The sequence below is a fragment of the Haemaphysalis longicornis genome, unplaced genomic scaffold (genome assembly GCF_048455015.1).
Source record: "Haemaphysalis longicornis isolate Haplotype H1 unplaced genomic scaffold, Haemaphysalis longicornis Haplotype H1 scaffold_1, whole genome shotgun sequence".
Lineage (NCBI taxonomy): Eukaryota > Metazoa > Arthropoda > Arachnida > Ixodida > Ixodidae > Haemaphysalis > Haemaphysalis longicornis.
Genome location: NW_027526203.1, coordinates 146,522,889 through 146,547,174, shown reverse-complemented (window position 1 = coordinate 146,547,174; position 24,286 = coordinate 146,522,889). Strand labels below are relative to the sequence as shown.

At 51.2% G+C, this 24,286-nt stretch overlaps 1 protein-coding gene across 1 annotated transcript in view; it reads right to left on the bottom strand.

The window, feature by feature from the left end:
- Positions 1-24,286, bottom strand: part of LOC144137793 (uncharacterized) — a 192,497-nt gene that overhangs the window by 36,288 nt on the left and 131,923 nt on the right. Inside the window, exon 2 of the mRNA XM_077669782.1 lies at positions 18,418-18,662. Coding sequence (XP_077525908.1) covers positions 18,418-18,617 — 200 coding nt within the window. The 5' untranslated portion in view covers positions 18,618-18,662. The remainder of the gene's footprint in view (positions 1-18,417; positions 18,663-24,286) is intronic.

The following is a 24,286-nucleotide window of genomic DNA, read 5'->3' as shown; positions in this document are numbered from 1 at the left end:
TAAAAAATACGCTTCCGGTTCAGTTCCGGTTCCGGGCACAAATTCGGGTTCGGTTCCGGTTTTCGGTTCGGTTCCGGTTCCGGTTCGACACCCTGGCTACAAGAAACTTCTGCTACAGCTACTACTAAAATATGTAGACAAACGTTGTTTCTTCCTGCAGGAAAAAAACTTTGAGTGTTAAAATCTGCAATAGCTCCCGTAAGTGCGTAGTTTTTATACGAATCCAGGAAAACGTTATTTATCCTATTAATTAACCTCAAGTACAATGACATCGGTTGCAAAAACGAGTAAGTAATTAAACGAGTAAGTAAGCTTTTGCTTGCGGAATATGGCAACCGCACGACTTATGGGTGCATTTAATAAGATTCACTAAGATTTTAATAAGATTCACTAGGACACGGAAGCGAATGCCCGCGATATGGACCCTGTCACTCTTCAGAAACAACTGCGTAATTTTAAATGCTGGCATTTTTTTCTTCTATTCTAGTCACCAGCAACAACACAGCTTGCATTTAAGAGGAGAGCCTTTTCTCAACAAAATTTACTATTCATTTTATGTTGGTTTAATATCCAGGCAATATAAATTACTATTCCCGCTCGACACAATCAGAATTCTGGACTTTTTGCGCGCCGAATCTATACCATGGGCTATATTGCTCCGTAGTAAAGGGCTCGTGGTGAATTTTAACCACCTGCACTTCGGCAACGTGCTCCCAAACCTCAACACACGAGCATTTTGCCTCCATCAAAATTGATTGATCGTAGGGTTTAACGCGCCGACGCAACGCAGGCGATGAGGCGCGCTGTAGTGGGGGGCTCCGGATTAATTTTGACCATCTGGGGATCCTTAACGTGCGCCGAAATCTCGTACACACGGGCGTTTTTGCTTTTCGCCTCCATCAGAAAAGCGGCCACCGCGGCCGTAATCGAACCCGCGTCCTTGGCCTCAGCCGCACGACGCCTTGGCCACTGGTCCACCGCAGCGATAAGCCATAAAATGATATCAGGGGCCTTTGCCAAGCAAACAATAGTAAGCCTCCAGGAACATGGGAGCAGCTACGTTGTATTCTAACCGCATACTTCCAACGCTGTAGGTGTAGGAATATGTGCCCCAATCATAAAAGCCAGTCGATTATAACCACAATTCATTTTTGCGGAGTGAAAAACGAAGTTATAGGATTAAGTTACCGGTCACAGAAACCATACTCGTAATAGCTCATTCTACCAGCCTTTTAATTTGATCGCTTGCTTTACTGACATGCCGGAATACCTACACGCCATTACAAAGTTTTTTATATGTTCATGTCATGTCCTTTCTTTCCATCTAAGCGGCGCCTTCGCTTTACGTATACATGTGGCTACTCTGTGCACGCCAAACAATAAGCTGGATGATTGTGTGCTTGTTAATTATAGACTGCTGGTTCTCATTCATGTAATCATTCATAGCACATGCCTGTTTGTGGAACGACATCAGCGGCTATTCCTAGGTAACTGGGGGAAGGTTAATCAACCAGCACACCAGGTTGAAGATGATGATGACTATAGGTTTTTATGGCCCAAGGCCAACGAGGGCAAAGAAAACAAAGCATGGTTAAATAAAAGTATTGTAAACGTAATTTCTAAAATCAGCTAGTAAGAATAAAAGTGTACTTAACTAAAAGAACACGAAGAATGGCTGGTGTATAGAAGCAGTTTGAAATTATGCACGATATAATATGAGCCACAAAAACTTCATGTCTGACAAATACTTAGAAACGCGCTTAAATGGAATACTGTGATCGTCGGATATAAAGAACGATGGGTAGAGTGGGATATGCTGTCCGTACAGTTCTTGGAAGTGTTCTTGTCGTGTTCTCGTCAGGCTGCTCTACAAGTTCCCCCGTTATGGTTTTGGCGGCTTACATATAAAGATAGATGCGTGAAGGCATGGTAGGATGCAGCATCACAGCGAACGTTACATCGCCAATGGAATAGTGACAGGAAGTAATGTCTCTTACGGTCCTGATCCTGCTGGGTTTGTTCAGAAATGGTGATATCGTGAGGCCAAAAAGGCCAAACCAACGCTCATAACCACGACGCCGCAAAAACTGGCAGTGAAGATGACGCGATCAGTCATACGAATAGAAAGAACCATGTGCAACAGTTTTGTTTCAGGACTGTACAGCACGCCAAACGTAGCTTGGAAGACGTTCGCAGAACCATAGCTAGTCGAAATGTTCTTGCGGGGGTCCTGCGAGCTCGGAGTAAAGCTCACAAGAGGGCTGGGCTGGGGATGCGGAACGCAAACGGTAGAAGTGGGAAGCATCTTCTTTCATGCAACAATCGAAAAGCTTCCGCAAACCGGACTGTTTAAGTTTGAATCTCTTTTAATACGCGAAGGTGACTGTGTCCGAGTGAATCAACAGCCTGTCTTGATAGCCGCATTTGAAACTTCTGGAAACACGTCATGTGATCCATGCTATGCTTATTGTCGTTCTGGTTGGGGTTGGCAATAACGCGCACAGCGGCAACCCTGCGTATACGGCATCGCGGTTGAAGCCCTGTACAAGGCACGCTCAACGCAGCGCACCCCAGACTCAGCAAATAAATTACGTGATGGGATATGCAGTTCCACAGGTTAAACAGACTGCTCCCCGTACGGTGAAATCACGAACATGCGCCAGAGTAGCGGCACTTTTGGCGAAGTGAACAAGCACACGACATGGGACTTAGCGTAAGCAGTTTTATATCCGCATGCCGCTTATGAAATCCGGCTTCTTGCTTGGTTTGCCGCCACTTCGAGAATTTAATTGACACCTTCCCAGTTTTACAAATGACATTGAGTTCTCGAACATGTCAAAAATGTTTAAAAGGCTCTGATGTTGCTCCCACTTCGCCTTGTGAGCTAAATGTTCCAGTTGCTTTTATTTTCCCATTAAACTTGCACTCGAGGCTTCCATACTTATGCAGTCTTTAGGTCTTCAAGTTTCTTCAACTATACTCATGTTTTAAGTTGTTTGCATGGGTAATAGTTTACCAATAAGGTCAGGGCTCCCCAAGCTGTTTTGCCGATTTCATCTGTCATTCTCGTATATCATTTCATTGCGGCGGAATAAATTTCAAATTAAAAAAACGCCCATAATTTAACAACGTTGACGTTTATTCTCGAACTCGTACGTAAGTCCTTTCCTTACTTTTTCTTTCTTATCGTATCGCAGCTTTAGAGGCGCACCATCGCGTATTACTCCATTTTAGTGGTTTCCTAATTTGTCACCGAAATGCCAGAAGGGCGAAACCAGTTGTGACTTTTTAATTGTGTCCTGCGGGGATTTTTTTTCTAACCAACGACGAACACTAGAGGCCCAAAGTCCATTCTGAATAAGAAGAAGGTGTGTGAACACAATTGAACACGTCGCGTAGACCGGGATCAAGAGGTGGCTTGGTATCTCTGTGCAGAAACTAGTTTGCAATATCGCCGCTGGCAGCGCTGCTGTATACGTGATCCTCACCGTGCCAGACTCTTAATGTTTTAGTGGTGGGTGTCCTGGTCGGCTTTCTAAGGATCACAGCGCGGGGAGAATACACCCCGGCGGTGCTCTTTGAGTGATGTGCGTTCTAATTCGTGCGAGAGAAATTTACATCACAACTACAGCTCAGCGTCGTGTATTAGTGATCACAATCGAGCCGAAGGCATTGGAGCACAAGATAGGAGAAAAATATCGAGACGGTTAACCAGCAGCATACATTTCTTCTGGTAAAGTATGCATGTGCTCCTCTGTTGGCGCAGAACGCTTTGGCATGTGCCACGGAATGGGAATGCACACAGATTCAGAGTACAGGCACATATTTGCTACAAAGCGTTTCCCACTTGACCATTGCGGCTGTGTGCTATTCTGTGGGTATGTCGCACTTTTTCAGACCGACAGCAACACCTGCCGAGTGTGGGCCGGAGTTCAAAAGCCTAGCATACGCTTTGAAGTTTAACTACGTTAACTGGTACCCGCATCTTGAAGTGCAGTGAGGAAAATATCACTTTTTCTCATGGGAACCGGTAGGCCTTAGGTAACCTTAACGGTAACCCAACGACATCTGATTTAGCACCACATTCATTTCACGTCAAGCTGCGAATACCTGTGGACGACATTAGACTTCGACGCGTGACGTTAGGCATGGAGTGGGGCCGGCGCACAGCCGCATCGGCTCCTCCCTTTACGATCTAGCTATAAACCGCAAAGTATGGGTGGCTTTACGAATGAGGCCTCACGAAACTGGCTTCACAAAACCCGTACTCTTCCCAAATTTCCCGCTGTACCGGCAAAGATAGGCAATAGTAATTTCGCACTAAATAAATTGCTGAATGGGGTGTAAAAGTACTGCCCACTGGTGATCATGGTTGTGTCCTGTTTCAAATAATGGCAATCCACCCTATGACTACTGGTGGTCCCTTTCCACAAGTGACCCATGCTCTGTTTTTCTGTAAATTTGGAACACCCCTGGCTCTACTACGTCAGAATGCACCTCAATTACCCGTCATGGTAATTGACGACCAACCAAACAACCGATATTTGAGCCAAAAACTTGTGTCTACGCTGTGACTTTGCGAAATGCAATTGTGGCGCTTTGCATCGGGTGGCGTCAAATCGCAGGGCGCATATTTCAACTAGATTTTAAGTCGGAGTTACCCATTTCTGCGACGAGGACGCAAGGAAATTTTAAAGCAAAAATTCTATTACTTCAGGTACAAACCAAGAAAACGCATCATTGTGCCATTTGCTCATAGCGTCCATCCGACCTTCAAGCTCAGCCAAGGCCAAGCTAGCACCTCCTGCTGGTGCCCAGATAAGGCGTCTTGCCGTTCGTTTGTTCGAAGGGCAGTGAAGAACATGATTGCGTCAGGCCACGTTATGTTGCGTTGACTACGCTCTCTCGGCGTGAGAAACGCTGTATCGCTCCGCAAGCTTCGTTTCGCCACAATAAACCAAGGCAAATATTTTAACTGTATGCCACGTTTCAGACAACCTCGCCCTTCACAGCCAGCCGTAGGAAACCCTTAAAACTGCAACTGAAGAGATTTCTGTCGTGGTAGGTTTCAAATAACCCTGCAACACTGCCTCTGAATGCTTTCAGCCTTTCTCTCGTGCCTTGTACCATGCAGAAAGTTATAGTTTCGCCAGCAGCACGCACAACTGCTGGGATATCTCGTCGCAGCAGACACGTCTTCCAGCGTCCGTTTTGATTTTGTTGTGATTTGCTTTGAAGAGGCTCCCGGTGTGTTGATTGCTCTAACAGGAAAAATACCGAGATTTGCAGCGAAGCTGCTTGAATGATGTCATTCGTGCGCTGAAACAACGCCGAGACTGAAAGTATTTTGAGCAAGTTTCTTAGTTGTCACATGAGCGTGGAGCAGTATTTCTTGGCCTTAAGGGTCTTTCCGAACCCCTATTATTGATACTGGAAGCGCTTGTTGGCTACATTCTGAACACATTTTAAGATTAGAAAAAGTTGATAAAGGCGGTGCAGGGTCCCTGTGAAAAATTTCACAAGCTTGGGTGAATTTCTGAAAGTCGTGATCTGATGCATTTTAAAACACCCTTATTTTAAAAATGCCATAGTTCAATTCAACGTCAATTTATTTGAAACACGTATTGCCATTGTATTATTGCCCGCTTAAGAAAACTTTTATTTATACGTTAATAACGCAACGTCAACGCTTCGCCCAGATATATAAAAGTTTACTTGTATATACATTAACATATTCTACCCGCATCACAAATGTACTGAAAATATTATTACACATACATCAAAATGAACTGGCCAGGCACAATTTTTGTCAAAAGCTTCCAGGCCGTGCCAAAACTGTACAAACCACAAACAGTTTAACATACTCACTTACGCCTTTAGTTAGTGTCGAATAGTTTGTGCCAGAAACCTTGCGAAAACCCTTTCATTCCCATGAAATAATTTCCCAGCCTAGCAAGTTAAGCTTTCGTTTTGAATTGTTGTGGCGTAGAAATTTTGGCGTGGCGTATACTTTTGACAAAGGTAAAAGCCTCAGGTAAAAGCCTAAATTTCCCTTTGGAGTTTTGACACTTCATCCACTACAAACCACAAACAGTTGAAAATAGGCTCTCTGCATTAGTGTTTCGGGCGTGACAGCAGTGCCGCCGAACGGTGGCGCCGTCAATAATCTGATGTTGGTCAGCACGAAGAAGCTGCTGTACGGGGCAGACATTTCCCATTCGTTGCGAAAAGGCCGAGCTAGAAATGCGCATTTCTGTGTACTGCTGAGTCTATGCCTCCCGCACCATTTTCAAAAAGTCCGCGCGCATGCTACCGAAATAATTCCTGTCGGTTCGCTTGAAATGAAGCGGAAAGACAACAACGATGAATCTGCGCAGTGCGACGTGCAATGTAAACAAAGCCGGCCGACGTCTGGTCATAAGCGTTTTGTGTGAACGTCGTTCTTTTCTCGGGATCTGGTTTCTGTGCACGTCCACTATCAGCTTCGGTAGGGACCTGTGACCGCCGATGCCAAGCAAAACGCGCATTTCCAACGCGAACAGCGCGCTATCATACACCCCAGCAATCTTCCCTGTGTACTATGGATTGTGAAGCGTCGCCACGGTTGGCAAAAAGCCGCAGGGATTCCACAAGCAGCCACCGCAGGCTAAATAATAGGATGGTATCTGGTATGGAGCAGGGATGGTGTATGGTGTTTTTTTTTTTTCGTCGCTGAGCTAAAGCCTACCCCGGAATTGTAGTGTTACGCCTCGCTTGTGTTTTAACAAATTATCTGTTTTATTCCTCTCCCGTATTGCGGCGCCCACCGCTGCTTACCCGTTCCTGCGTGTACGCACGCAGCCCCTGCCCATGGCAGCGGCGGCTGCTTCGACACAGATATCGCGGCCAAGTCATTTCGTTGACTCAGACAGGGGGACACCGGCGTTAATGCCGGTGCTGATAGTGGGCAGTGTTCGCAGTTATGAGTTGACGAACATAGCAACTTCATCAGCATGTTTACGCGAGCCGTGCTTGAACGTGCAGCCTGCCCCGAGTATTTCGCGTGGATTCGCTCAAATCGTAATAAAATGCAGTGATGCGTGGGCCGCGTGTTAGCAACAGAACTCACAACCTTTCACTGTACCCGCCTTTATCTAAAACTCGTGGTCCACACCTGTTATGTGCCCAACGCCATTGCTGGGAACATCGGAAGGCCCTGTTGCGCTCGCTCTCTCCTCCCGGATGCAGCAAAACCGTTTTCGGCGTGCAGCTGACGACCACATTTTACGGTTTTCTTATTTAAAAAGTGCCCATATTTGTAATCTCTCCAAAACCGTTAAACCGAGCGCGCTGGTACGAGCAATCAAATTACTCATCACACCGTAGCGCTGGCGACAGTGGTGTTCCGTTCTTGGAATTTTCCCTTTTTCGGAGAATTTTCGGCTGTAATTCTGGCCAAAAGGAAAAAAGGGAATCTTTAATAGATACAGGAAATTTTAGGAGTTGTGGAGAAAAAAGAAAAAATAATGGCAGTAAACTGTAGCTGGCATTATTTATTACTTTGTTTTCTTTTAAAATGTTTCATGAACACTTCGTTGCTGATTGATTGATTGTAGGGTTTAACGCGCCGACGCAACGCAGGTGATGAGGCGCGCCGTAGTAAAGGGCTCCGGATTAATTTTGACCACCTGGGGATCGTTAGCGTGCGCCGAGATCTCGTACACACGGACGTTTTTGCTTTTCGCCTCCATCAGAACCTGAACGCTTAGTCGCATTTATGTTGAAGTATCCGCTGTCGTGGAGGGGCGCTGCGATCGCCGCAGGGAGCAGACGTGTTCACATCGGCTCCCGGTGATATGCCCGATTTTGCCGAAATAATCACTTCGGATCGCAGCGATTTTGTCCCCACCGTGTGCGGGAGTGTGCCAGGCATCGACTGGTGCCACTTTTACCCGGATAGTGAGTGATTTTCAGACGATTTCTGCGAACTTTCTTCTCGCCAACGGGGAATCTGCGCTACGCCTAACCGAACCGCCGCGCCTCGGCTCAATACGTGGCCGCACGTGCGGCGGCTCCCGGCTGTTACAACCAGCCCCGGCGAGGCGCGCTCGCTCGCCTCGCTCGAGATGGCCGAGGATGCACCCGCCGGACCCAAGGAAGACCATCGCCCGGATATTTCCGCCGCTGTTTTGGATAATCCCACCGAAGATATGGATCTCGGCGTGCCAGTGCCCACGGACCCGCCTGCCACGTCGCACGAGGCCTCGATGTCACCGGCCTTTGACATCGCCCGACGATTCGGTCGCACCGTCATCGCAGTGGAAGGCGACGCCCTTTCCCCGCGAGACACCGAAGGATGGAAAATCACCGGAAAACAAGTAAGACAACGCTTCTCGGCCCCACCATTACCCGAGCCTTGTAATTCCGCACCCGCGAAGTCCCCCGCCAGAGACGCAACCTTTGCTCAACGAGTATCAGCCCGCATTACCCGAGCCGCACGAATGCCAGGAATTATGCCCAAGGAAGACATTAAGATCGTCATGCGGCCGAGGGGCGGCCTTAACATTGCCCGAATAGAAGCCAACATCATCATGTCGGCAGTGCTCACAGCGGCCGGAACGCCCAGAGAAAGCGCCCGCGAAGACACCATCTGCACGAATGTCGCGCAGAACATCATAGTAGTTAGCACCCCCAGCGAGACACGCGCCGCGAAATACGCTCAAGTCCGCAGTCTTCAAATTGGCGGAAGCCGTTTCGAGACACACGCATACCGCTCGGCTCCGCACGGCACTGTAAAGGGTGTTATTCGCGGAATCGCCATCGAAGACACGGACTCGGACATTCAGGACAATGTGCTCAACCCCGCCAACCCGATGGCGCTCGAGGCACACCGGATCGGAAACACCACCACGGTAGTCGTGCTATTTGCAGGCCCAAAGGTGCCGAACTACGTCAAATACGGCTCCATGCTTATGCGATGCGGGCTCTACAGACAGCATTACGACGTCTGCCGGCAATGCGGCCAGGTCGGCCACAGGGCTGACGTGTGTCCCAATCCCAACGTACGAGTATGCTTCGCCTGCGGAGCACCCAACCCTGCTCAAGGCCACGCCAACGACTGTAAACCACGATGCAAGCTCTGCAACGGACCACACCCAACCGGGGAGGCAGGTTGCACAAACAAGTACAAGGTTCCCATAGTGGTCACCAGACGGCGCTGGGAGCGACGAGCGGAGGCGCAGAAACAGCTGCAGCTGGACCGCCGCGACTTCCCGCAGCTGCAGCCGCCGCCGCAGCCCCCCGACGGCGCCCGGCAAAGCCGCTCTCGCCAACGAAGCAACGGGCGCGAGAGATCAGCAAGCCGCGGCCGCAGCGCACGCCGCTCTGCGTCGCGAGCAGGCAACCGAAAGGACTGACAAACACTATCAGCTGGGCGGATGCGGCCCGACCACAGGCCCCGACGCCACAGCAGAGGCAAGACACTCCCCGCACAAGCCCAGAGGTGAACCAGCTACGCTCGGAAAATGTGCAGCTCAAACGCCGCATCGAAGAACAAGACGCGAAGATCACAGCACAGGCAGCCACCATCGACGCCATAAATGCCAAACTCGCCCAGCTGCTCTCGCTGCAACAACGGCCCCCAACAAGCCACCACGAGCCCGGGAACACCGCCCGCACTGACGCCGTAATCGCCGAGGCAGACAATGCACTGGAACCCATAAGTGAGGACAACGACGTGGACAGGCCACAGCCGGATCGCAACCCCACCGCAAATAGGACCGCTGAGCCTTTCCCGAAGCGAAGAGCGTTGGAGAACACCAAAGACAGAAGAATCCAGGCGCGCCTCGATCATCAACAAGACCGCCAAGACAGACTAGAAGCCGCAATGAAGTCCAATACCAACCGCCTCACAACCCTGGAAAGCATGTGCCAACAAATGATGCACACCATGCAGAGTATCCAGGCGATGATGCTACAAATCCGGGCACAACTTCAACCAGAGTACGCCCCACCACCGCCACCACCACCACCGCCGCAACCAGAGCAACAACCGCCATATATCCCCGCAACAGCCCAATCATGGACAGCAGCCCCGGCTCCCAACATACAGCCATAAGGGCGTCGAAAGCCCGTAGCCCACTGCGACACCTCACGGTGTGGCAATGGAACGCCAATGGTATCCAACAAAAGAAGGCCACGCTACAACAGTACATACAACAAGCACCTCACAGAAGCCCCGATGTCCTACTCATCCAAGAAACACACAGCGAGACCCCCCTCACTCTACCGGGCTACAGAACGCACGCCAGCCCACCAAGCGCCAGGGCCGCCGGAAAAGGTTCGGCGCAAGGAGTGTGCACCCTCGTGCGGAAAGGCCTCACATACGTTGACCACGCCGCCCTTCCCAACTGCGCCATCGAACACTGCGTTGTGGAGGTGATCATCGGAAAGAAGAAGAAGGAGAGCATCTACCTGGTCAACGTATACAGCAACCCCAAACACTACCAGCAGAAATTCCGAACACTCATCCACAAGACCTGCCAGCTAGCCCAAACCGACGCGGCGCTCCTATGCGGAGACTTCAACGCCCAGCATCAGAACTGGGGATACCCCAAGACAAGCACTAAAGGCCGTCAGCTCCTCGACGAGGCAACAGACGCTGGCTTCTACCTGCTCAACGACCCCACGGCGTGCACACGAATCGGAACGTCGGCGCAGAGGGACACCAACCCAGACCTCACCTTCCATAAGCCGACGCCCAACCTTCCACCCGCACAATGGCGCAACACTGAGGAAACACTGGGCAGCGACCACTGCATCCTAGAAATTCTGGTGCCGCTCCGCTACGGCGGGCGCCGCCCCTACGCTCCTCAGAACACACACGCCGTCACGGAATGGAGCGAGTTCAGAGCCAAGCTCGAAGAAGACGGCGAGGAAGACACGGCAGAGAACGACATCGAAACGTGGACCCAGAGAATCATCGAAGCGAGGAAGGGCGCAACCACGTCGATCGAAACCGACGAACACCTCCCCCAAGTCGACAGTCACCTCGCACACATGCTCGAGGCAAAGCAGTCCCTGCAACGGCGATGGAGGGCCCAGAAGCACAACCGTAAGCTACGCAAACGCATCGCCCTACTCAACATCGCCATCGACCGCCACAGCGCCGCTCTCTCACGCCAGCAGTGGAATGCAGTGTGCCAACAGGCGGACGGGCAGCTACACAAAGGCCGCACCTGGAACCTCTTACGCCACCTACTAGACGAATCCAAGAGCAAGGGGACGCAGCGACACTCGCTCCACAGAACACTGCACAAAGCAATCAAAGATCAGGGTGAGGCCGAGTTGCGTAAAAGCCTTGACGCCAGATACCTGCCGTCCACGCCACGGACCCCACTCCCTGCCTACACCGGTGCGGACAACCCCCAACTCGACGCCGACATCGAGGAATGGGAAATCAGATCCGTATTACAAACGCTCAACTGCAGCTCTGCAGCCGGCCCAGACCGCGTCACCAACAAGGAACTCCGCAACCTGCCGGACACGACAATCGCAGCCCTCGCCAAGCACTACAATGCCTGCTGGCGCGCAGGCACCTTACCTAAGGCCTGGAAGACAGCGAAAACAGTCCTCATACCTAAGCCCGGCAAGCCCCCACACACCGACAACCTCCGACCCATCTCGCTCACGTCATGCGTCGGCAAAGTACTCGAGCACGTGCTGATGAACCGATGGAAGAGATACCTAGAGGACAACGAGCTCTATCCCCACACCATGATCGGATTCCGGGAAAAGCTGAGTACACAAGACGCCATGCTCCTCCTGAAGCGAGACATTTTGGATCGCCCGCCGGGGTGCCGGGACACCTGCGCTGTGCTGGGCCTAGATCTCCAAAGCGCATTCGACAAGATACACCACAAGGCCATCCTGGAGCAAGTATCGGCACTCTACATGGGAACGCGAGCATTCGCCTACATAAAGGACTTCCTAACAGAACGCACCGTTACCATCCACGCCGGCGACATCGAGCTCGCCCCCAAGACCCTCGGCTCTGAAGGCACTCCCCAAGGCTCGGTTATCTCGCCGCTCTTGTTCAACTTGGTCATGATACGGGTAGCCACGGCCCTGCACACTGTTCCCGACATCCGGCACACCATATATGCCGATGACATCACCATTTGGACACGAGGGGGCAGCGACGGTCAGACCGAAAATGCACTTCAGCAAGCAATAGAGGCGGTCGAGTTCAGCCTCGAGGGCACAGGACTCAAGTGCTCTCCTGCGAAGTCTGAGCTGCTTATCCTACCACCAGGACCAAACCAGAAAGATGGCAACGCCGCAGCCAACATAGCACTACATACACGCGACGGCGGAATCATACCCCAAGTCCCTAAAATCCGCGTCCTCGGCATGCACATCGAAGCGCACAGGCGCAACGGATTCACAGTCAACAAGCTCCTCACCAAGATCACCGCGGCCACGCAGCTGATCCGCCGGGTCTCATCGAGACACGCCGGCATGAAAGAAGCACATGTACTGAGACTCCTGCAGTCTTTCGCTATCAGCCACGTCGCCTACATAGCCCCGTACCACAACTGGAACAAGGCCGAGCGTGAGAAAATTGACGCGGCAATACGCAAAGCCTACCGAACAGCGATCGGCCTCTACCAGCACTCACGCACAGACCGGCTTCTCGACCTCGGCGTCCACAACACTCTGGCAGAAATAGCAGAAGCCCAAAACACGTCCCAGATAGCCCGGCTGTCGACCACACGCTCTGGACGACACATCCTGCAACAAGTGAATATCAGGCCCCGCAACCAGCCCGCCGAGGGCACGACCACCCTATCCGAACCCATGCTCAGAATCCTCCGAGTCCGCCCACTTCCCAAGAATACGAACCCGGAACACCATCCAGAACGCCGGCTGGCTAGAGCCCGATCGCTAGCCTCCACGTACGCCGCGGATAACACCGCATACTACGTCGACGCGGCGGAAGACCGCGCCCGGCCCAACTACTACACAGCAGTCGCAATCGCAGCATCCGATGGAACAATCCGCACGGCCGGCAGCTTCAAGGCCACGGACTCGCATCACGCAGAAGAGCTCGCGATCGCCCTCGCCGCGACCGACCCTCGATGTAGAACGATACTTAGCGACTCACGAACAGCGATCCTCCGCTTTGCGAACAACACAACAAGCACCAGTACGGCCCGCTTCCTCCACAGGACGGGCCAAACGCGCCAGCACCCGATCTTTATCAGTTGGTATCCTGCACACGTGGGACCGCTCGACCCGGAGGGGCGGATCCGTAACCGGAACGAGGAGGCTGACCGCGCAGCGCGAGGACTTACGTACCGTGCGACGCACACCAGCCAACACTCGGACCGCAATCGGAACAGCCAACTGCGAGCCGAAGAGAGCGAACCAGTACCACTGGAGACGTACGGAGACATCCTGAGATGGTACCGCCACAACAGGCAGCGACTCCCTGCCCCACACCCGCAACTAACGCGCCGCGAAGGCGTGCTATACCGCCAGCTACAGACGGACTCAATCCTGACACCCGTGCTCGCCAGATACATCTGCCCAACGCTATACAACACCGACCGTTGCATCATCTGCAAGACCGCCCCCGCTACGACAGCGCACATCCTCAACGATTGCACTCGCCTACAAACACACTCTGAAGCACAAGAATTGCCACCAAAAGTGCGTGAAGCCATCACCTCCTCAGACTACAACCACGGCCGCTCGATGGAAACTAGACCTAGTTTCCATCGAGCGGCCGTGCTACAACACACAACTCCAGGCCGTCCGGCAGGTGGAGGAAGCCCTGACCCGACAGCGGGAAGGACCTGCGGTGGCGCAAACCATTACGGGCTCGACCCGCCCGGGATCGGGGCCGACCCCCACGGCCTAATTCACTCTGCCGGACACGCAATAAAGTTTCTCTCTCTCTCTCTCCGCTGTCGTCTTTCCGCAAGCCACACGCATGCAAGACCGCTTGCAATCCAGTTCATAAAACAGGAGGGAGCACCATAAAGGAAAGAATACTCTAAGAAAGAGCTTCCTAAGCGTTAGGCAGAGGCGGCTGGAGGGCTGAAGACTGTTCGCATGTATCACTGCGAAATATACAAAATGGATTTCGGGTGCACCTTAGTCCGCGTCTTGTCAACATGAGGTGGCGCCAGTAGTCCCGGCGCTGAGCTAAAATTACCGCAATTACCCAAAAATAGCAACTTTGACTTTTGACAAGGCAGCGGGTTGAATGATGCTACACGCTGCCGGTGGGAATCACAATGATAGCAGTGAGATGACTAGTTGCATGGCGCAGATACGAGGCAGGTTGGCTGCTGTCGGGCTGCGCGCTTCGGTACAGGGTGCTCGCAAGGGCGCGTCACTACTCAAAGGACAGTGGCGGTTTTTATTGCGACTGTGATTCTCTAGCGCCGAGCGAGAGTGCCCTGATATGTGCGGCACATTGCGGAAGCAAGTTCTCGAATGTCCTCAATGGCCTCTTTAAATTACGAAGCTAAATCTACTTCTCGGAAAAACCAGAAAGCCGAGCTCTGGAGAACAAGGCGTTCGCGAAGGTGCTGGGACGCGACCCCTTCCCCAAACTGGTCACGAAGCGATTCTTCAGTGGACGCAAAGGCACATTATGCGGCACGCGCACGTAGTGCAGCAATATAGGCTGCCCCGGTTCCTGACTGCGATGGCGAAAGAGTTGCTTTTCTACGACGAATATACTTGAGCTCGCGAAATATTGATTTAACGTTGCAACATCTTCGTCGTAAACGAAAGGCTCTGTACGTTCGTCGCGAGCAGCTGTATCGCCAGTCTGGGCAGCATCCGATGGAGCAATAGGCTGGAGATCCTCAGAAGCGTTGCAACTTGTGCTGGTTCTTACATTTGTTTGAGGGTAAGGGGCAGCGTAACAAACGAGACGAGACGGAGACGACACAACACTTGTCTTGTCTCCGTTTCGCCCCGTTTGTTGCTCTGCCCCTTACCCTCAAAGGCTGGAGAAGACGCGTTGACCTTCAATGCCGAGGCTGTGTAGCAGCATGCCACTTCGGGCTTGAAGTGGCATGCTCGGGTTGCATGTAGGATGTCCTAGAAGATCTGGTGCCAATGCGGGTAGGGAGCAGGGGAGAGGCCGGGTTCAGGCAGGATAGGGGGCTGCGAAACGAGCCCGATACAGCTCTTCGCGTAGACAAGGTTGCAGGAGCGGCTACGCCACCCGAAAAAGACGCATCCTTGTCGCCATGCTGTTACCGTGGTGGGAGCCACCGAGGAATCACGCAGACAGCCGCTGCCTGCCGCAAACGAACACAAAACTGCATATTTGTTCAGGGGCTTACACACAAGTAAATACTGGCGCCACTGGCGCCGTGTTAAGACAAACCGAAAATTTCATCCTCTCGTTTTCCTTTTCGTCAGCCGAGAGAACGTATGCAAAAGCTTCTTTTAAAAATCTCAACTGACAAGTCGTTCTCTGTCTGGCGCACCTTTCGCGCCATGGAATCCGGCAGTCGCCCTCCGGAAGCAGCAGCCAGTGCTTGCGTTGCGTCAAACAAGGATCCGGCACAATTCGCCCCCGACGTTGCCCGAGCCTTGTTTCCTGCATTTGATGCTGTGCCAGTGGAAATGCCGATTCCGTTCCCCTTCCGAGCAGTGTGGGCTTACCGCCAAGTCATGATGCCATTTCTGGAATTCAGTTACCGTTCACAATGGCTGATTTCTTGGCGGCGATCGATCGAGCTAAACTGCGGACTGCTCCGGGTCCCGATGGCATTACTGATTAAGTATACAAAAATGTTGACGACCCAGCTCTCACGATGCTTCTGGACTCCGTAAATAAGGTGTGGCTTCCGGTCAACTATCTGAATCCTGGCTTCGTGGGGATATTGCTCCCATCCCAAATCCCGGGAAACCACCGCACGAACTACGCAACTTGCGGTCATCGCTTTGACAGCTACGCTGTGCAAGTTGTTAGAGCGGATGCTTGCCACACGTCTTCAGTGGTGCCTTGATAATTTTCAATGGTATCATCCCGCGCAAATCCGATTCAGGCTTCATCTTGATGCGGAAGATGGCTTGGAATACCTGTCATCTATGGTTTTGGTGGGAGGCCGTTCTCGCTGTGTGAGGATTGTACTAGCTATGGACATGTGCAAGGCGCATGACAACGTTTGTCACGCTGCAATGTTACAAATCCTAAGCTGTCTTCGCCTCCCAAACAAAGTCTGTGTCTTTATCCGACACTTTCTTCAACACCGGGCTTTTTCTATACCCATCAATGGTGGAAGCTTCGGCTCGTTTACACCAGTATGCGGCGTACCACGAGGCTCTGTTCTGTGTCCGCTACTTTTTAGCATTGTCGTGTTGCCGCTAGCTTGGCTCCTTTCCACCATCCAAGACTTGTACTTCCTAATGTACGCGGATGACATTACTGTATCGTCAGTTCATCCAGACCTGTCCGGACAAGCAGAGTGCCTCCAGCAAACCTTAACAGACTGCCAGAAATGGTGCGAGTATGCGGGCCTTACTCTCTCTCAAGAGAAGACTGCTGCGCTTCCCGTATTGAACGCTTGGCATCGTCGCTCCCTTGCTTTATCTCCGATCGCACCGCAGCTGAATGGGTCCGCCATACGCATTGTTGGACACCTTCGGGGTCTGGGATTTGAGATATCGGCTTCAGGCTGAGCGGTTCAGAGGTTTCGATCTGCGCGACAGAAAGCCGGACAAATGCTCCACCTTGTCCACTGCATCTCCCAGAAGCCTGGCGGGGCCTGCGGTACGATTGCCCGTCTCCTAGTGCGCTGCGTTCTGCAGCCAAGGCTCGTGTGCCAGGCACAGTTCCAGCACATAACGCGAGGGGACTGGGACCGGCTGGAGGCTATTAACAGTAGTAGAACGGACAATTGGGCTAGTTGGTAGCTGTTGCGCCGTATCGTCTCTGTTTTCTACCTTTTGTTTCTGTTGTGCGAGCGCTTCCACCTTCAAGATGAACAGTTATTAACCGGGCCGCAATGCGCACTATTACTGGACTCCCCCGCCTAACACCAATTCCACAGCTACAAGCCGAAGCCCAGCGAAACACGCTTGATGAACTCATTCATCAGCATCGTTCCGCACGCCTGCTGAAACATGGACTGGTTCCAGAGGCAGCAGCTCTCGCCGCCTACATGGGCCAGCCGCCGAATACGATGCCAGCCTTTTCCGCCGCAAGACCACCCTGGCTGTTCCATCAGGTGACGGACAACAAGCCCCTGACAATGTTACATGACCGTACCTCGGGCCTTCACCAGCCTCCAGATGCCGTCCTCCATGTCCCTGACTGGGCGCCTGAGACGCAACCGCTGGTTGCCCAGGCTTCTGTGGACGCCGGGGCGTACGACTGCTTCGTCACCACGGCCTTGACGTGTCCCTCCTAGCCTGCCCTAAATCAAAGCTGCGCGTACGAGTCACTCAGTGCACTCACCAGCCTGCTAGCAGAACTTACAGCCATTAGGGATGGCCTGTAGGCGCTTGCATCGACCTTGACTACTGGGTACAAGCTGGAACTCTACACGGACTCAACGGCAGCGATTAGGGATTTGCGTAGCGCTGCGCGTTGTACATTCCTGGCCGCACGCACTCGCCAGATTATGGACTCTTATCCATGCACTGTCCACGTTTCGTGGATTCGCCCGGACATCCTTCCTGCCCACACAGCGGCGGATCGCGCCTGTCCCAGGGACCTCCCACGACCACTACCACTTCTTCCTGTATCTACGATAGAAGAACTGCTCGTGGAAAAGGAAACCCTCCATCACACCACGCGTGCTTTACTTCCACCGCGTGGAACTGACCTCCCAAGTGGGCTCGCTCGTTGGGAGGAGGTCGTGCTGAGGAGGCTTCGGATTCGGGTGGCGTTATCCCCACCAGTTACGCTTGGCCTGCCCGCTTTCACGCGCCGTTTCCAGACACTTGCCCCTTCTGTGTGCTTCATGCGTCAGAAGCCGACGTTGAACATTTGCTCTGGACTGGCCCAGGCCTTAGAGACGCCCGAACGCAGCACTTCGAGGCACAGGGCTGCATCCTGGCAGACCCCCAGATCTAAAGCGCTGGATATGGGGGCCCCAGCACCGGTCTCTTCTTGAATTGTTGCGCGCTACGGGTGCAGAGTTGTACATCTAAAATTATTTTCTTATGCCATAGGGCAATCTTTCGCAAAAAAAAAGTGGCAAGCGAGCTTTCTGAAGTCCGAAATGAATAGACTGTAGTCAAAAATTCTAAGCCACGCTGATGCATTTAACCTGCTTTCACCCAACAGTATAAGCAATATTATTGGGTTTTTGAAGGAAATGTTTCAGGTTTTAGGGGTCTTATCGCGGCTCGTTTGTGCAAGGTTGACTTGGAAGATAATGTAGCGCCGGTAGCACTCACCTGGAGAGATACTGCATCGGAATGGCAAGGATAACGAGTCCGCAGGAGAGGCAGACGACACCGGCGACCAGGTGGGAAAAGCAGACGGTGAGGCCGATGAAGGCGAGCGTCAGGCCCACACCAAACTTGCACAGCGAACCGCGATAGTTATACTCATCGATGCTGCTGAGGCCGTAGTTGCGGTAGTGGAGCACGATCATGCTGACCCGCCTGCTCCGGCAGGCTGCCTCCTCCTCCGACGAACACTAGAACGACAGGAAAGCAAAGTTCCGACCATCACCAAGTGCAATATACGTGTCACAAAAACATTGGTGGTGCTTGCATTCATGGTGCAAGGCAGGAGAAACAGCAGAGCTGGCGGACCCTCTCCCTTCGTCGCAGACCCGGCCGTCGCACCTCACGTTTATTTTCGAACTTGCCGCTGAATGTTTTCCGTGACTTGCCGACCCGGATAATTTTTTTTCGGAGGCTTTCACATCTCTCCGAAAGTTGGCCGCCTTATCATGCACTAGAACCGGCGGCAAGCAGCTTCGCAAACTCGGCGTGAGCTGGCGAAAGGAAGAGCATGCAAAAGATCACGCCACGAACGCTGGGAAGAGTGTTCTCGAAGGTGGAGTTGGGCGAAGTAGTGGATGGTGATACGCAGGGGAGCCACACGTGCCTCCTGAAGCATAGGAAACGCCCCGCCCGTGTACTCCTGAAACGCCATTCCGGAAACGTATATCGCAAAATGTTCATAAAGTGAGGAGAAAATTCTGTAAACGTATCACTGAATTCCTAACAGCCTGATCAGGGCTAGTTGGTTGGACATACTCCATAAATTTTTGGCGCTAAACAAACGGGGACCAGAAGAAACACGTAGACACAGACAAAGCGCCGCTTCCAACTAAACATTATTAGTGAACAACCCTAGGTTAAATACGCTGTTCTGACGTCATGAAAACAACACACCAACAACGTGTGCCAACCTACACGTGCCCATCTAATAACTCGAGTTCTTTGAGTGATTAATGCGAACGACGGTGTACTGATGCACTTGTTTCCCACCTTGTGAATGAAGTACGCCTCCACAATCCCTCTTTCTTGCCTATCTCTGACCCATTTTAAAAGCTTGGCCTGTTTGAAAAGCAGAGTCAGTTTGTAACATGCAGAGTGAACCTTTTGCAGTGCTCAGCCATGTGGCCCCCAGCGTTGTTCTGTACTGCCCAACAGTGCTCGCGCGCTCTGTCGTTGAAACATCGGCCTGTTTGGCCAATATACCACTTGTTACAACTCATGGGAATCTCGTAGACAACTTAGAAGGATTTAATCCTTAGAAGGATTTAATGAACAGATTGCCCGCGTGAGCAATGCGGGATTCTCTTCTGCAGTTGTTTCTTGTGTTTGCGACGCACTTCTGCAAAAATTTAAACGAAAACCGAAGGAAGGTGACATTCAAAAGAAAATAGAAAAAAAGAAAGTTCACGTTATCCCGTATTGGCACAGGATCTCGCATAACCTCAAAAAAGTTGCTCAAAGGTACGACGTCAATGTGGTGTTTAGCGCGCCCTGCAAATTGGCGAAGGGTTGCCCTATGATGACGCAAAGGAAGCGGCAATCGTGCTCCAAGAAGCACGGCGAATTATACACAGAATGCGCCATGGGCAGGATGTCGACCAACATGAGACTATACAATGCGGCACGGCTGCGATAAAGTTCTTCCCAGAGTTGTCCAACGGAGTTGCATTCCGACGCGGTGTACACCGCAGAATGCAAACGTAGAGAGCGACAACGTAACGCGATCCGTTTACGCTATTCCTTGCTACACGTAAACAAGCGTGCACGCCGTCCCGGTGGGTGGTGACAGCCATTCAGAGTGCGTCTTTTCTTCTAATACGGAATGAGTTTGATGATTTTTTTCTTCCGGGAAACTGGTTATAAAAGAAAATGCTGTGTACGTTTCTCGGAAGGAGAATCTATCCAGGGAGGTTATAGGCATTTTCGCCTGAGTAACGCTGACGATGTAAAAAAATTGTAGTGAGAATCGATAGTTTCTATTTCTTCAGTAATTAGTATATTTTAGGGATTGCAGTTCGTACATGCGGCCCTTGTGTCATCGCGATGTGAAATTAGCTTTCCCAAAAATACTGAGTTTTGGCCCAGTTTATTACTTCTGGTCGTTCCAAAGCGGTTGGGAAAAACGTAACCTTAGTAGTGCCAGAGTCCTCTGGTAGTGCGAATATTCAAAAGTCCTCTGAGGGAAATATTGGTTCAGGAATTTACGAGGCAAAATTCAGTTTCTGTAATTATGCATTAAAATGTTTGTAACTGTAACATCCAAATTTATATCGCCTGAAATTATTTATTGTGTTGGGCTGTTGTTTGCAGTGACAACACTGGAATCACCATCCTAACACAATGCTTTCTGCATGAGTCCATATAGTCAAAATAGGTACTTATAGCCATACTTGACTATAACTTAAAAAGCTCCCCTGCCCTCAGTTTATGCTTGTATGTTAAATAGGCTTATATGGACTCAATGGGAAAACAAGCATTTTGACCAAAGCTCCGGTCTCTAGACTCATCACTACCACCTAAGCTCATGGGCATGGAAAATAAAGACGTATGAAAAATACCGTGCTTTTCGAGACAGCGCCGACACTGCCGCATCATTGGCAGTTCAACTGCCGGAGTAACAGCCTCACGCTCGTCTGCTATCACCTCCATCACGGAACTCAGCGTGAACGCTCAAACCCAGTGAAAAATGCTCGGCATCGCGGCAAAGAAAGACACGGGGCTCTGGTGGGGCCATCGGTTTGTCACGCGCACATGCGCATTCCGCTCCTTTATTTTAAATCTACCGCTGCTACATGACGCTAGGGTAGGTTCTGTAACCGCTCCCGTGCTGTAATTAAGACTGGCGGCACCTGCGGCAGGTTACCAGCCTGTACTAGACGAGCAAGTGGTTTTTCCTACACGGAACAAACACTTGTTGCATATTTTTCCACTGAGAGATATCCAGAAAATAATTTCTGCATATCATCTTTGTGGGATTAGGTCAGCTTTGTACACGTAATTCCAAAGATGTAACTGAGGGCAGTCATCGCCTTTCTACGCTTACAGTAAATTAAAATTAAAAATTGCCTCTTACAAGCAGTAACTTTACAGTTGCTGGAAAGCTGTCGATTACTTTTTGCGTTACTGGCCGTACAACATTATATTGCAGTGGCATATCCGTACTGTACAATCAGCTATATACTGACTTCATTCCGTGCTGCATTTGTTATTCCAACTTTGAGGCTATAAATTAGTGTTCTTTGTGTGCAATTTGGCGCCTGTCGATGAGACAGCTTACTTGAGAGTCGTCCCGGCTCTTGGATACTTCCAGAGACGCTTTTAGTAGAGCCAGAGTGCGCCGTGTGCTTAAAATGCTGTCCAGCAGTTTTTTCTGTCGATAACTACCGAAAGCAAGTCTTTTAGGTATACACAGTTTATTTTTATTATTATCCTCATGGCAGACTTCGCAATAGGGTGTATGATTGTTCTTTTGAGATGTTAAGCATCTTCGCCTGATTCGCATGACCGATCAATAAGCTCGAGAAAAATAGAATGTTCTTCCGAGGGCAAATTCCGGAGGTCCGGCGAGGAGACTGCGTCGTAACCAGGGGCAGACTTCGGCTTCCCTTAGTTCAGTGCAATTTGGAGTTCCCCATCTGTAAAGGGACTATCTAGAGAAGAGTCAGGTTTTGGATTGTCAGCAGCAGAAAGGGGTTGTAGGCAACTGGCGTCGGATTTCGCATAGGCGTACAAGGTTTTCAGGATAACCTTTTCAACATCCGTGTAATCCATGTGTAGGCAAAGTTGTTCGAAGATTGAGAGCTTGGTCTTATTCTTGCCGCTCAGGCCGCGAAAGATTACCCAATGGGGTGCGAGCCCTCTTTCTTGACTAAGTCAATGGCAGAGGTACTGCCATTTCTCGCTTTGGAGAGTTTCCCGGTGTGCGGGAATAATTTTGTACTGCTTTTCGAGCTTGAATAAATCGCGATGTTCTTTATCTTCAGACCTGTAGCGATTACTAAGCCGCTCCGCAGTGCGCCAAATGTTGGATGGGAAATCTCAATAGTGCTTTCAACTGTTTCGATATCATTTGTGCGAGCAGTCGTGATATTGGCAACCAGTGTAGGGATGTCGGAAATGTCGCTTGTTTCTGCGGCCCCCCTTCGCTGCTTTCCCCCTCTTTCTTATTCAATAGGGTTCGCCTCGCTTCTATAAAGCCGATGGCATGACCAATAAAACATCGTTTTTAGTCAGCGCAAATGTACGTCTCTGTCTTTCTGCGTCCCCTCCGTCGAGCTTTTGTTTTCATTCGTACAATTATGTACCAACCAAGTAAAATTTCAACACATTCGAGCTGCTACAAGTAGGTAAACTTAACGTTATAACCTTGGCCGGTGCGCAGTGCACCAATCCTTCGCCCTGATTGCCTTTGCATAGACGCAGCGAGGGTAGAGCAAAGACAGTGCTTCTTATCTCCTGCAGGCTCCCAAGAGGAGAGTGTGACATTTATTTTGCCAGGCCTTGCACCCTGCTCACTCGACCAGCCACAGCATACCACTGCAATATTGCTCCATAGTCATTTCACCATGTTGTAACCACGAAGAGAGCGGTTATAGCGTTTTAATTCATAGGAAGGAGGGTAAAGTGCGCGAGATATTGCGAAGTTGACGGTGCATGAAAGAGGAGGAGCAGGAGGTAGCCTTTATTGTGGCAGGAAGACTCTACGTCAAGTGGGGAAGGGGAAGTAGAAGGTGGGGGGTTTGTAACTTGGGACATCTTAAATGTGTACAGTTCGACCCAAAACAGGTGGGCTCCTTAAGAATGCTGAAGAGGCCGCGTGGGTTGAGGAGAGCAGGCTCACGACTCTAGACTGCTCGCGCTAGACCGCTTTTTAGGGAAAAGTGTGCAATTAAAGCCAGCATGGAGGGTTCCAGTGTACGAGGGTCGATGTAAAGAGAGGTTGTATTTGGAGGAGGCTTGAAGGTTCTGTAGCGCGCGAACTTCGGGCAGTGCCAAGTTAGGTCTGGAGATTGGCGGGAGTGCGGGAGACGCAGAAGGGACATCGAGGCGGTAGAGACGGGGTGTATCATTTACGAAAGGTCTCAGGGGTAAGGCTAGCATTAGGAAAATATTTGTTTATAAAAATTTCGGCTGATCTTGGGAGCGAGGACAGGGCGGATAAAAAGCCGGTTGGAGTCAGGGCCTTGAGGCGGTCTTTTTTTTTCCTTTTTGTAACGTAGAAGCTGTATTGCTGGTGGTAATGTCTCAGTAGGTGGAGGAGCCAAGTCGGGTAGCAGCGGAGGACTAGAGGTTATACACTCCCGCGCAGCCGAGTGGGCTGCCTGGTTCCCCGGTGATGACTCCTGGTGTCCAGGTGACCAGTCGATGCGAACATGAATGCCGCTAGATTTCACGATGGAGATCTGATGAATGATTTTGTTGGCGATGGTATTGGTCGACGTAGGACATTTTAGAGCCTGTAGGGCTTCAAAGGAGTCTGTCAGGATGCGTATCTGGGAAGGCACGGAGGAGTGAAAGTCAGACATGAGGTAGTCTATGGCTTGAACAATTGCATGGAGTTCCGCTTCGAGGATGGTAGCACATGGAATATTAAGGGATCGTTTGCCTTGGATGGAAGGGAGGTCAGGAGAAGCCCATGTGGTGCCAACTAGCGGAGGAGAAATGCTCGCTTTGGTGTAAATGTCGATTTCGTGGGGGAGTTTACTGTTTCGGAGAGCGTTGATGCGGGCAGCGCGGACGGGGCGGGCGTTGCGTGGGACGGGATGGGTGGTCGCAGAGTCCGTGACAGAAGGGCGGCTCCACGGAGCGAGAG